General features: G+C 47.9%; 1 protein-coding gene across 1 annotated transcript in view; it reads right to left on the bottom strand.

The window, feature by feature from the left end:
* Sel1l3 (SEL1L family member 3) overlaps window positions 1-12,848 on the bottom strand; it is a 110,526-nt gene that overhangs the window by 34,509 nt on the left and 63,169 nt on the right. The window contains exons 12-14 of the mRNA XM_041671294.1: window positions 8,148-8,267; window positions 5,533-5,673; window positions 900-962 (exon numbers count right to left, since the gene is read on the bottom strand). Of these exons, the coding sequence (XP_041527228.1) occupies window positions 900-962; window positions 5,533-5,673; window positions 8,148-8,267 (324 nt within the window). The remainder of the gene's footprint in view (window positions 1-899; window positions 963-5,532; window positions 5,674-8,147; window positions 8,268-12,848) is intronic.

The raw sequence follows: 12,848 nt of genomic DNA, 5'->3' as shown, positions 1-12,848 counted from the left end.
AAACAGGGTCATGTGCACTGCTAACACATAGATAGATAAGCCTTCTGAATTTCTGACTCCCTAACTCAAATTCCTCTCCTATGGGGCAGGATGTTCTGAGCTCCCCCCAAGAAAAAGAATTGGGAAGAAAAATTAGCATGGTTATTTTTAGAAGCCTTGAGAACAATGGACCACCAGGGGCTGTAAAGAGCAATAGAGGATCCTAGCGAGGTGGAGAATCAGAGTGGCTTCTTAGAATCTATTCACATGCACATTTGGACACAGGTGCATGTGGTAGCATGGGAGGACTAGTGTCCATGCATTTGCACCTGCCTGCATGCACACATATGTGTGCATGTGTGCACCCCGTGTCTTCTTTCAAGGGATGTTCTGGCCGCCAGTGCAGGGTTCTCTTGGAACCAGCTGACTGAAGGTACTACTGGAATATAAGCAGTGGCAGAGGCAAAAGGCTTCATAAAGCTCTGACCATGGTGAGGATCTCTGTGAACAGCCCATTACCAAAGCACAGGAAGGAAATGGGAATTGGTCAGAACAGGGTTAACTTTCCAGGAAATTCGGCTTTGGTTTTCCTAATTCAATGGCCTTTCTCCCCATTCAGTTTCCAGGAGCCCCACTGCTTGTTATCAGGGAAGCTCGTGATTGTAATTTTAGCCTTCAAACAAAATCAGACCAGATTCTATTGGCGGTAAGGTACATTCAGCCTTTGAACGGTGCTGTCCCCATTGTGGGAAGATTATGTATGTGTTATAACATAAAAATGACTAGTTGCTGCACGGGGGACCCCTCCCCACCTCACTTCCACCTCTGCTTTGTGGAAGAAAGCTGGCCCTTTCCTTGCGCAGCTTTCTGAGAGCGTGGGTGTGAGGCGCTGTTACCTCCCGACAATATGCACAGGTTACCTTGGAAGCGGCTTTCTTCATGAGCTCTAAGGCGAGCCGTCTGTTCTTTTTAACTCCTTGACCCTAAACATTGACAAACAGCAATGGTTACGAGGAAAATGAATCCCGAATCCCCACAAGCATCACACAGAGACACTGGCGTTCAATAGAAAACGCTTGCAAACAAACCCTGAACCTTTAGAATTAAAAAAAAGAAAAAAGAAAACCCACACACAATCTTAAGCCTTTCTAGCACAGCAGTATTGCAAGATTATCATCGCTGTTGTTGTCACCACCACCATCATCATCATCTTGTTCATGTTAGCGGGAGAGGAACAAGCCCCAACCTCCCAGCTCATCAGCAATAGGAACTTCCCCCCATCATTCCACAGGTGCTGGGGAAGAAGCTGTAAGGCAGGTTGGATGGATTTGGTCATCCCGGGGGCTTTCCTCTGGAATTATCTAATTTGATGCCCAGATAAAGGCATGTTATCTGTGTTGAACAATCAAGAGTTACTGGCGCAGGTCCCCAGGGTGTGACGCTGTGGCTTCCTGATCGGAGTGAGAGTGTGCTGTAAAGGAGAAAGGACCCTGAGAAAGCAGTTACCTGCCTCCAAGGCAAGTGACGGACGCTAACAAGATTCTTTCTAGCAGACGGGAGAGCTCCACCAGCAGTGGCTTGTCCTCTGTATACAGAGGTAGGTTTTGCAGTTCCTGTTGTCAAAGGACTTTCTATGGGGTCTAAAGGACTATGTGCAGAAATGGTGGGTCCAAGAGTGGGCAGAAAAGATGTCTCTGAGATCTTGACCCAAGTCTGATGGCAAGAGGGAAGTCAGCTGAAGGTCTCTGTCGCTCCAAATTTATTCATAATTGTGAGTCACTTCCACTCTCCCAATGCTTTAGTGGATCTTCCTTAACCCGGATAAGACTCACAGGGTCACACGATATGACCACGGGAGGGCTTTCTTCGCTCCGTTTGGTTGGCTCTAGAAGAACTGGAGCTGGTGATTAACACACCAGATGATCATGGGGCAGCACCCCCATCACCACATCCAACCAACCATCATAGCCACTGTACAGGGAGCCACTGACATTCCCATCTACCCCAGACTTCCCAGAATTGCATAATATGTGAGAGCACGAGGCAGGATTTGAACACACGCAAGCAGGCTAAGTCTATGACCACCATACCACACTGTTACTGTGTAAAGAGGTATAATGACTCCTAACTCCCTGCATAGTATGGAAAAGACGAGGGTTTGCTTAGATCTATATTTTTAAGGACCACCAGTAGAAATAAGAATCAAACTGAAGGTTAAATTCTGCCCATGTTTCTACTGGACCGTAATTATTTAGTAAAACCAAAGTGAAAGGTAGAATGAAAATGTTTTTTTTTTTTCAGAAGTATCTCTGTGCTGTCTAGTTTTATGTGAACCTGAAACAAGCTAACGTCATCTGAGAAGAGGGAAATGCTTCCATAAGATTGGGTTGTAGGCAAGTTTATAGGGCATTTTCTTAATGGGGGGGGGGAGTCCATTGTGGGTGGTGCTGTCCCTAGGCTGGTTCTAGAAGAACCTGGGTTCTAGAAGAAAGCAGGCTGAGCAAGCCATGGGGAGCAAGTAAGTAAGCAGCACCCCTCCATGGCTTCTGCATCCCCTCCTGCCTCCAGGTTTCTGCCCTGTCTGAGTTCCTGTCCCGATTTCCTCTGACGATGAACAACAATAAACCCTTTCCTCTCCAACTTGCTTTTGGTCATGGTGTTTCATCAAAGCAATAGGAGCCTGAACTACAACAATGCCATTATGCCATTTAATCAGGCAGAGGCTGAGGACACATCTGTACACTTGGAAGAGTTGGGGAACAAGAGAACACTTGGGCTGCCTGAGAAGCATCAGAGACAGCAGAATAACAGGACATCTAATCCTGGTAGAATACAAGGTTCATCTTCCACAGTTCTCTGTTTTATAGGAATGAAAACAGGACAAAGGCTCACAGAAACACAGCAGATCCCTAAACCAGACACTGTGCTTTCCATGGCTTTGTTTCCAGCAGTCCTTGCTGTTTAATCTAGTATTCTCGTCAGCTTTATCATGTAACGTCTCAAACAAAGCCTGCACCACATGCTAATCTGAGCAGTACTGGAAGTTCTTAAATGAGCCCAATGCCAAACACAGGCAGAGTGTGTGCTCAGTGGACAGCCTGTGAATGCCGTGACAGAGGACAACACCGAGTCTAAGCCAAAGTTCCACAATCGGCAAATATAAGATATGATGCTCTTGACCGCTTTGGATAAGCCACACCCACTCTGGTGTCATCTTTGCATGTGGTATGTTGGCATGTCATCTTTGCATGTGGTATGTTGGTATGTCATCTTTGCATGTGATATGTTGGCATGTCATCTTTGCATGTGATATGTTGGCATGTCATCTTTGCATGTGATATGTTGGCATGTCATCTTTGCATGTGATATGTTGGCATGTCATCTTTGCATGTGGTATGTTGGTATGTCATCTTTGCATGTGGTATGTTGGCATGTCATCTTTGCATGTGGTATGTTGGTATGTCATCTTTGCATGTGGTATGTTGGCATGTCATCTTTGCATGTGGTATGTTGGTATGTCATCTTTGCATGTGGTATGTTGGTATGTGGTATGTTGGCATGTCATCTTTGCATGTGGTATGTTGGCATGTCATCTTTGCATGTGGTATGTTGGTATGTCATCTTTGCATGTGGTATGTTAGCATGTCATCTTTGCATGTGGTATGTTGATATGTCATCTTTGCATGTGGTATGTTGGCATGTCATCTTTGCATGTGGTATGTTGGCATGTCATCTTTGCATGTGGTATGTTGGTATGTCATCTTTGCATGTGGTATGTTGGTATGTCATCTTTGCATGTGGTATGTTGGGTGCCCTACACAGCCAATGCACACCATTGCCTTGACACCCAGAGATGCCCATGAATTCCCATTTCCACGGGAGACCCTTCTATGTGGGCTGTAATTAAAAAGAGCTCTTTGCCAGAAGCGATGCTCTTCTCTGAGATGCGGATAAAGGCTTCCTGCACCATACCCAGAGATAACTTAGGCAGAATTCAGTAGCACTGGCAAAACAAAAGCAGCTTTGAGATCTGGGAAATGGCATCCGAGGAAACATGTCACCCACAGTCACAAATGCCCGTCTGTGCATCCCATTCTACACCATCAGATCCTGTGGGCAGAAATAGTGCCCAACTACGCCTCCTTCTTCTCTGGACTTTGCACAGTGTCCAGCCCCAACTCTGGTGGACAAGTGTCTCTCTGCTACCCCGTTTCTGTCCTCGGTCTTCCCCTCCAGCGTATGAGCCCCCCGAGGCCAGGGATGTCTCCATATGTCCCTCCACTCAGCGCCGAGGTTGGCATGTGGCCAGCACAGAATGGATGTGTATTAGATAAATACATGGCATATGGAGAAGATTCAGATAATTTCTGTCAATTTGGTGCCTGGAAAGAGAAGGTCTAGGCCTCAATTTGGAAACCGTAACAACCATTAGATTTTCAGGCTTCAGTAGGGTTTAGAGGATTGAGTTGTAGCGACATCATGGCTGTTGGTGAGTGAGCGGCCACAGCCGTGGATCTGGACACAGGTCTGGCCAGGCACACAGGTGACACATTGTTATTTGATGACATTCGTCTGGGGGCATGGGCATAAGGTCCAAGGATTTTCTTCTCAAAGCCAAAGTGTCTCCATTTCCAAGCTGAGGTCTGCAGCCATTCCACCCTGAGTGCACCTGCTCCAGTCTGATTTCGGAAGCTAAGTGGGGCCAAGTTTGATTTGTGCTTGGATGGGAGACTTTCCTGAGATTAGTGGTTTTCTACATCTGCATTTGGGCATGCAGATCACTGCCATAAAGCCAGTCTGCCTGGATCCCTGCCCCAGGTGCGAAATGCATAGGTTGGGTGACCCTGGGATAGTTACAAAACCACTCTGTGTCTCTGCTGCTCTATATGAGAATACGACACTAAAATGACCTATAGCACTCCCTGGCCATGAGGATTCAATGTGCTAGTTTATGTGAGGCAGGGAGCAAATGCCCCACTCATTGGTGGAAATAATGATTTTCTTGTAAAGGGCACACGTGTGGTACAGATTTTAAACCCCACTGGTCATATTGTTTCATTCCGTCCATGGCCACAAGCATCATCCCAGGATATAAATTTCTTCAATGATACCCACAATGCGCGCAGGGGCAGAACTCTAATACCTGCCCTCTGTCTCCTGGACTCTTCTCTGCCCTTCCTCCTTAGACAGCAACCAGGTTCACTCCCCCCCCCCCCCGCCCCATCACTGGAATCTGGCCCAAGCACACACTCTATTGAACCAGAGACAAATGTGCAGCCCCTATGAGGCTGGCGGCCATGCACCAAGCCAGGAAATATGGGTGTCTCCTTCAGAATGTCACAGAGGTATAGAGAAGCCAGGAGACAAGTGTAAGATTGTCAATTAAAATTGAGCCCAGGGAAGTGCTTCTGACTCTTCCTTTTCAGCGGTGTCCCTCTCCATCACAGGTGACAGCAGCTTGTTCTAAGACTCCCTGTTTGCCTGCACGCCCACAGGAAACGTCTCGGGATGTCTATGATCAGAATCGAACAATTTTAGACCGGTGATTCTTACCTTGAATAGCACGATGGCGTAGTCATAGATCAGGGCAGGATCCTCGGTCTCCAGGGCCCCCTTAGCGTACCACTCGATGGCAGCCTCTGGATTCTTGGCCACCCCTTGCTGCCCCCAGAACAGCATCTGGGCCAATCGTTGCTTAAAGACAAGAGCGATTTAGAATCACATGACACTTGAGGGAGTGGGCGGGCCAATCTAATGTAAAATGTTCTAGGTTGAACGGCCAGCCACCAAAGGGACATCTGTATCACCCCTCGAAGGCTCAGGGAATGTCTTAGAAGAAGAGGCAGAAAGAACGCAAGAGCCGGAGGAAGCAGTGGGGATAGGTGTGTGTGTGTGTGTGTGTGTGTGCGCGCGCGTTCACGGGCCGCTGTCATAGGTCTGGGACAACTTGCAGGAGTTGGCTCTTTCTTTCCACCATGTAGATCCCATTGAACAAATTCAGATAAGCTGGGTATCAACTCAGCCATCTCACCAGGCTCCTTCATTTTTTTAAGGTTTATTTATTATTTTTAAGGGCATGTGTGGGTATCCAAGAAAGTCTGGGTGCACCACAGGCATGCAGGAGCTGCTGGTGACCAGAAGAGGGCATCAGATCCTCTGGAACTGGAATTACAGGCAGTAGGGAGCCACCATGAGAATATTGGGAACTGAACCTGGGGTCTCTGCAAGAGCAGTAAGTGCTCTTAACTGCTGAGCTGTTGCTCCAGCCCCCCATGACACCTGTCACTCCTGATGTCACAGTGGTTGATATTACCTGCATATTGCCTCAATAAGAACAGGACTCTAAACACTCCATCACGGAAGGGCGAGGGGTTCGTGGGTCCTCACCCTTCCCTACGTTAACAGCTGATGAGGGATGGAGAGATATTGTCTCCAGTGGTACCCATGCTCCTGTAAACAACCCTCATGAAACTCAGGGGTTTCCCCTCCCTATCCCTCCTTTCCTCTCTTTCTTTTCCTCTCCTTTTCCTGCTTCTCTCTCTCTCTCTCTCTCTCTCTCTCCCTCTCCCTCTCCCCCCCCCCCTCTCTCTCTCTCTCACACACACACACACACACACACACACACGTAAAAGGGGACTAGTTAAGGAAAGGAATGAGTAGGAGGATGGAGGAGTGAATAAAATTGAAATACATTATGCATATATATCATAATGAAACCCATATTACATAATTAATATGTGCTAATAATAACATAACATGTTTTAGGTGGAGAATAAAGACTTAAACACACTATTTTCAGACAGGGGGAGGAGACTGAAGACATATTTGCATAAATACAAGCTACAACACATATATATGCTCTTGCCTCCTGAAAGCTCCTAGCCTTCCTCTCATGATGGATCCAACGACAGAGACAGCAATGTGCAGAAGAGATCAGCTACTGGGAAAGGTCCCAAGACAGACCTCCTTGCTGGTTGCTGACAAAACGGCAAAGGCAGTACCTCCTACAGGAGTCTGGTTCTGGGGTCACTAGATATGTTCCAGCCAGTTCTGGTTCTGGTCCAAATACACACATACACACACATCCCACAAGGCTTTACCTAGCACTCTCAAAAATTCCTACAAGCTTGTGCATATATAGATTTGCCAAAGGGAATAGGTAAGTGTCCACTGTTAAAAGATCACTGTGAGCTCTGGAGCCCCCAAGAAACGGTATTTGTATAACTACATTACTCCCTACTGGAAGGACAGCAGGCCAGGGTTATAAACCCAAGAATGGGGGCAGGGGCCCCCTTTGTTAATCATTTGGCCCCATGTGGGCCACTTATTGTCTGACCTTATTTCTGCCCCCACACCAATACCTTCAATGTCCAGCAAAGACAGTATCAACTAAAGTGCCAGGAAGATCTCTAGGGAGCCCTATCAGGAGACTTTGTTAGTGCCTCTGACTCTTGTCCCTTTCTTATCTCTGCTACTCCTACCACTCAGCAGTGCTGGAGCCTCCTCCCCAGCCTGAAGTGCTCCCAAGGAGCACTCACCCACTGCTAAAGCCCTCCTTTGGGAAAAAGGCTTCTGGTGAAGTCAGCCTCAGCAAACTGCAGCTGAGGGCTTTTCATCGGCTGCAAGTCAGGCTCCTAAAACTCTGCTCAGAGAAGTCAGATGCTCGAGAGACAAGGTCAGTCTCTCTGGCTTGACACTCTGTAAACCATGATTGTTCTCCGGGCTGAACACACGGCCATCTAATTTTTCCCACTCAAGCTGTTCCTTGTTTGCTATCTGACACATGCACCAACAAAAATCTTTAAGGGTGCAGATACCCCGGAATCTTCTCTTTCTGGTTGGGTGGGAGGACTACACCCCAGCCTCTTGAACTTGAGAATGACCATGTGATATGCTCTGGGACTTGGGCCCCTTATAAACAGAAGTGTTGCCTGCTTGGCTCAGACGTGCCATGGCTGTGGCCCTGACGATGACGTTGGAAGTATGTAGAGAAGCCCCATTCATCCACCTGGGTTCTAAGGCTGCAAGAAAGACTTCCATGGGACACGGTGGCAAGCAGAAGGCATAGCGGCATTGCTTCAAGCCACTGGGGATGGGGCGGTTTTGTTACTGAAGCAAACCCTCATCTGAGATGGCCGACAGACTCTCTAAGGCGGGCCTGTGCTTACCTGTGCCGCTGCGTTGCCGCGGGTGGCTTCGTGCTTCAGCCACATGAAGACATCGCCATCCTCTTTGGTTTGGACCTTGAGTATTTCATCATCTTTGAGTCTAATAGTTTCAACATACGCCTAAAAGGAAAGGAAGTAAAGGAAAGGGGGAGGAGGGGGAGAGAGGAGGTAAATGCCCAAGGACCATGAGCCCGCACAGACATAATGCTGTCAAACCAGCAACTGGTCAAGCGAAAGCCACACGAATAATTTAAATCTTAGGCGTGACTGCATGGTCATGGGAGCGAATTATTTTTAAACGAGTATACCACATCCTGCATGCCTGCATTGTTATTTGTTCCTATCGAAGTATTTGGGGAAGCCAGGATTTTTTTTCCCTGCCCCCACTTCACTGTTCAAGCTTGTTCGAATGTCTGCCTGATGTCACAGTTCTCAGAACCAGCTCCTATTTCCAACAGCAGCAGCAAAAAAAAAAAAAAAAAAAAAAAAAGTTATTTTCTAAGTATGACCTTAATTTTTACTGAAGCATCCTTATCTGACATAACTAAACATGCTTATTTTACGGTTTCAGTAATCATCTGCTATAGCCCCAAAGTTAGAAATTTACCCTGCAAAGAAGCAAGCGTACTAAACTCGAAGACGATGAGGTGGGATGTTCCATATGCTCTAAAGATGAACCCAGAGGGAAAGTTCACAGGGTAGTTTGAATTTGCACACAGCCCGTCAGATATTTGACCTCTTCGGAGAAGAGTATACAGTGTATACATTCTGGCCCTGTGTTAGAAACCGGTGTCCATTGCTCTGTGGACTACTCTCATATATGACGTCTGCGCAGCACGCCATGAGGGGGCTCTGGAGCGAGCGACCCATGCTCTGCCAAGCCACAGGCAGGTGTGAGAAATTGGTAGCAAAGCCTCAGAGAATGAGGAGCCAGGCCTGATTTCCCTTCTGACTGCCTTTGTTTCTTGAGAAAATTATTCAGTCACAGTTTCTGGTCTGTAGCTCCATTGCTTAGACTGTCTCTCAGCGGCTTTCTAAGCTGGGTCTGTGTGTGGTCCAGGGTCCCTTTCAGGAGCAGTAGGAGGAGTCCTGCAAGGCACAGGACCCAGCTCAGTCCATTCCGGCCACGTTCAGTGTAGAAACAATAGACGGCGTCTTCCTTTTATTGAAATCCACTATGGCGGCAGGGTGTCTAACTCTTCTTCACTCAAACCACCGCCCCCAGCCCTGATTCACAGACAAAGTAACAAAGGGAGGCTCCTAAAGTGAAACAAGTTCCAGCTCCCGCTACCTGCTGCTCCGCCCTGAAAGCCAGGCAAGCAAAGAGATCCTCCTCTGTCACCCTCCTGTGGGAAGACCCTGCAGTCTCAACTGGGAGAGAGTCGGTGTGGTCAAGGGACCGACTCCATGTGTCCACAGCTCACAGGGTTGGTGAGGCCCCAGCTGGCACTTCAAGGACACTTTTGTTTTCTTTGAGGAGCCTGAGGGTGGGCAGATGAAGAATTCTCGGTTTTATGTCCACCTGGAGAATTCCGGTGTTTTGAATTTTGGTTTTCTTTTTCTCCTTGTCTTGAGACTTGAAAGAGAAAGACTCGGCATACAGAGACAGTTCTGCCTCAGAGCTTCATGCTCTTGTGTCTCTGTGACTTTGGAACTGATGACATACCAGTGACCCTCACGAGGAGTGTGCCAGGCACTGTCCCGCACCTTACTCCAACGGACAACCATGCTTGGTTACGATCCCCCATTTCATACACCCGAATGCTGATGCCCACTGACGTTAACTAAACTGCCCAAGATCACCCCATCAGTGCTTCAATGCTAGGAGTCAATTCCAGGCTGGCTCACACCCGTGCCTGGCAGCCAGTCTCCCTCGAAGGACTGGTACATCTGGGAAGGAGCACACGCTGGACTGTCTCCAAGTCCCCTGCCCTCCCATACACAATGTTTCTCTGTGGGCACTGTCAGGGGGGTCTTGGCTGAGACCACATTTCTCGGTGTGTGTGTTGGGGGAGGGGAGACTGAGCAGCCATGCACAGCTGTGAGAAAAGAACACATCTGCTTCTGGCTCCATGGCTCTTGCCAGGACCTGTGGGTGCTGCCATTGGGCTTAGCAGCTAGCTGTAAGTATCAGGACTACGCCCTTTCCTCTCTGACCCAGGGGATTTCGGTTCCGACCCACCACCAACTAAATGTGAGCCTTGGGCCACTTTATTTAGATGGTACTGCTTTTCTGCAATGGGAAAAAGTGGCGGAGCATAGAACCTCCTACCTCCAGAGCACTTAAGAGGTGAGCCGTTACGTTTTTACAGTACAAAAAGGAAGATCTAAGCTGAAATCTAGACTCTGCTGCTGTTCATTTGCTGGGTCACTTTAGTAACTTTAATTGACCACTTTCAGAAGATGGTAATAACATACTGACCCCACAGGGTTGCAAGCCTATATGTGATCTACGCATACCCATAATCTATATACAATTTATTTATATCCATAATTGCAGCACTGGGGAACAGAGGCAGAAGGATCAGAAGTTCAAGGTCATCCTGCAGAGTGAGTTTCTCATGCTAGCCTGCCTCACATGAGAAACGAAAACAAAAGGAGTACAATCTGGAGAGAATGTCCAAATGTCAGACACTTTTTCTGAGAGCTCATACCCTGTACCAAGCTCTGTCCAGCATGTGGATGAACTGATGTGTGTTGTAACAACCATGTGAGAGGCAGACAGTCATGGTGGCCAGGCAGGAGTGAGAAATGGAGACAAGGCTTCCCTCTTAGTGCAGACAGACTGGGAGTGAGCCAGTCAGATCTGATCAACCACACAGTGTGCTGCACCCAGGCAGGGAAAGGATGCTTCTCCATGATCCTGCGGTCCCCAAAGCAGCAGCTGGCACATGTCAGATGCCTATGCCTGGGCTTTCTGTGGAAGGAGATAGTCTACAAAACACCTAAAGACAGAATGGCCTTAGGAGGGGTGGCTCAAAGGTGCTCATTCATTCAAATAGTATGTTGTGGCCAGGGCAGAGGTAGAATACAGAGAGCAGCCATGGCGGGGTGAGGCAGGTATGCAGAGCCAGGGGTGCCATGCTGGTTGTTCTGAGAAATCCCAAGGTTTCCGGAAGGTTCTGTGGCTGCTTTTTTCATAAATCAGTGTCATCAGAATGAATAGCCCAAAAGTTCACATCTTATATCACAGGGTTAGAGCATGCTGCCAAGTTCCCGGAGGACCAGTGTCTGGAAACCATCACCCTCAGATCCTTGGACTGAGTGCCAGAGAAAGGCGCCGCATTGTCTAGGAAAAGCTTCACCTTCTTTCCCTCTGCCCAGCCTGCAGGCTGCCAGGGACACTTGCTATCCTGTTAAAAGATGCTGTCACTGGTTTCAGGAAAGGTCAGAGAGGGGAGAACAGAGACAGACAGAAAGGCAGAAAGACAGAAAGAAAGAAAAAGAAAGAAAGAAAGAAAGAAAGAGAAAGAAAGAAAGAGGGAAGGGAGTAGAGGAAATGAGGCAGGGACAAGGGGAAGAGATGGAAAGAAAGGAAGGAGGTGGGGGAGTAGATGAGAGAAAGGAAGGGAGAACAGAACAAGAGAGGGAACAGAGAAAGGTAGGGGGAAGACAGGATAGGCCAGCAGGCTGGGCTGCAGTTGGACATTGTCTAGAAATGTAGCCTTCTGAGGACTTGTGAGCTGCCACCCAGGCAGCCCCAGAGAGCCAAGGAGAAGCTGGCGAGAGGCTGGGCCAGCGTTGTAGTCAATGCTTACACCTGCTAACTGTTGCTTATTTCTAGCCAGTCATACTGCTGGCTCCCAGTTTGAGAGGGTGGTTCTTAGCTGAAAGTTAACGTTCTGTTTTAAAGCAACAGTGGGAAAGTATTGACTACTGCAGTAGAAAGAAAGGAAAGCAAGGTTCCGCAGATGCTGACAGCTGGATCCTGCCAGGGTCCCTGCCCTGAAAGCTCAGTCTTTTGAAGGATCCAGCTTTCCAGCCCTGGGTGGGCAATGACAGAGTTGTGGCTGGGTGCTATGTGGGAGCTCCAGCCAGGCCCCAGAGGAGGTTGCTGATGAGCACACGGTACAGTAGAAAGGGTCCCACGGCTATTGTGAAGGAGGAGAGAGCAAAGAGATGAACAGGGCCAGGACTGTGAACAGTCTGCTGTGTCCAAGATATGGCAGTGCCGAAATTTGCAGGCCAAGGCAGAGTTGCCAAGGTAAGAATGGGTAGAGGGAGGGAGTGCAGACAAGAAATGCCCTTGTATACCTGTAATAGTACTGGGTGTCGTGGGGTCAGTTCTTAACCCTATCTACATACTATAAAAATGAGAAGCACTTTTAATGTACACATGCGTGCACACACACATACATTCATGTATACATAAATTCACACCTACCACAGCACATACACATATGTGCATTCTGCATAAATGAACCCACCCATGCATTTACAAATAAATAAAAGCACACACATGTATGCATGCACACACACACACCTCAGTATCCCAGGAGGATTGGTTGCAAGACCCCCTACAAACAATGAAATCCCTGATTCTTGTCTCTTATCTATTATGTGGTAATTGGGAACCTAGAGCCTCAAGTGCACTTCAAATGCACTCAACCACTGTGCCCCAGCCCCAGCTCCATGCTCTAAATCACGGCTCTATTACTTATAATACTTAATACAATATAAATAACATACAGATAGCTATTA

The sequence above is a fragment of the Microtus oregoni genome, unplaced genomic scaffold (assembly GCF_018167655.1).
Source record: "Microtus oregoni isolate MIOR12 unplaced genomic scaffold, Mior012 000021F_ref0000039, whole genome shotgun sequence".
Classification (NCBI taxonomy): Eukaryota; Metazoa; Chordata; class Mammalia; order Rodentia; family Cricetidae; genus Microtus; species Microtus oregoni.
Note: the sequence above shows the minus strand (reverse complement) of the source record. Positions and strands in the feature narration are given on the sequence as shown.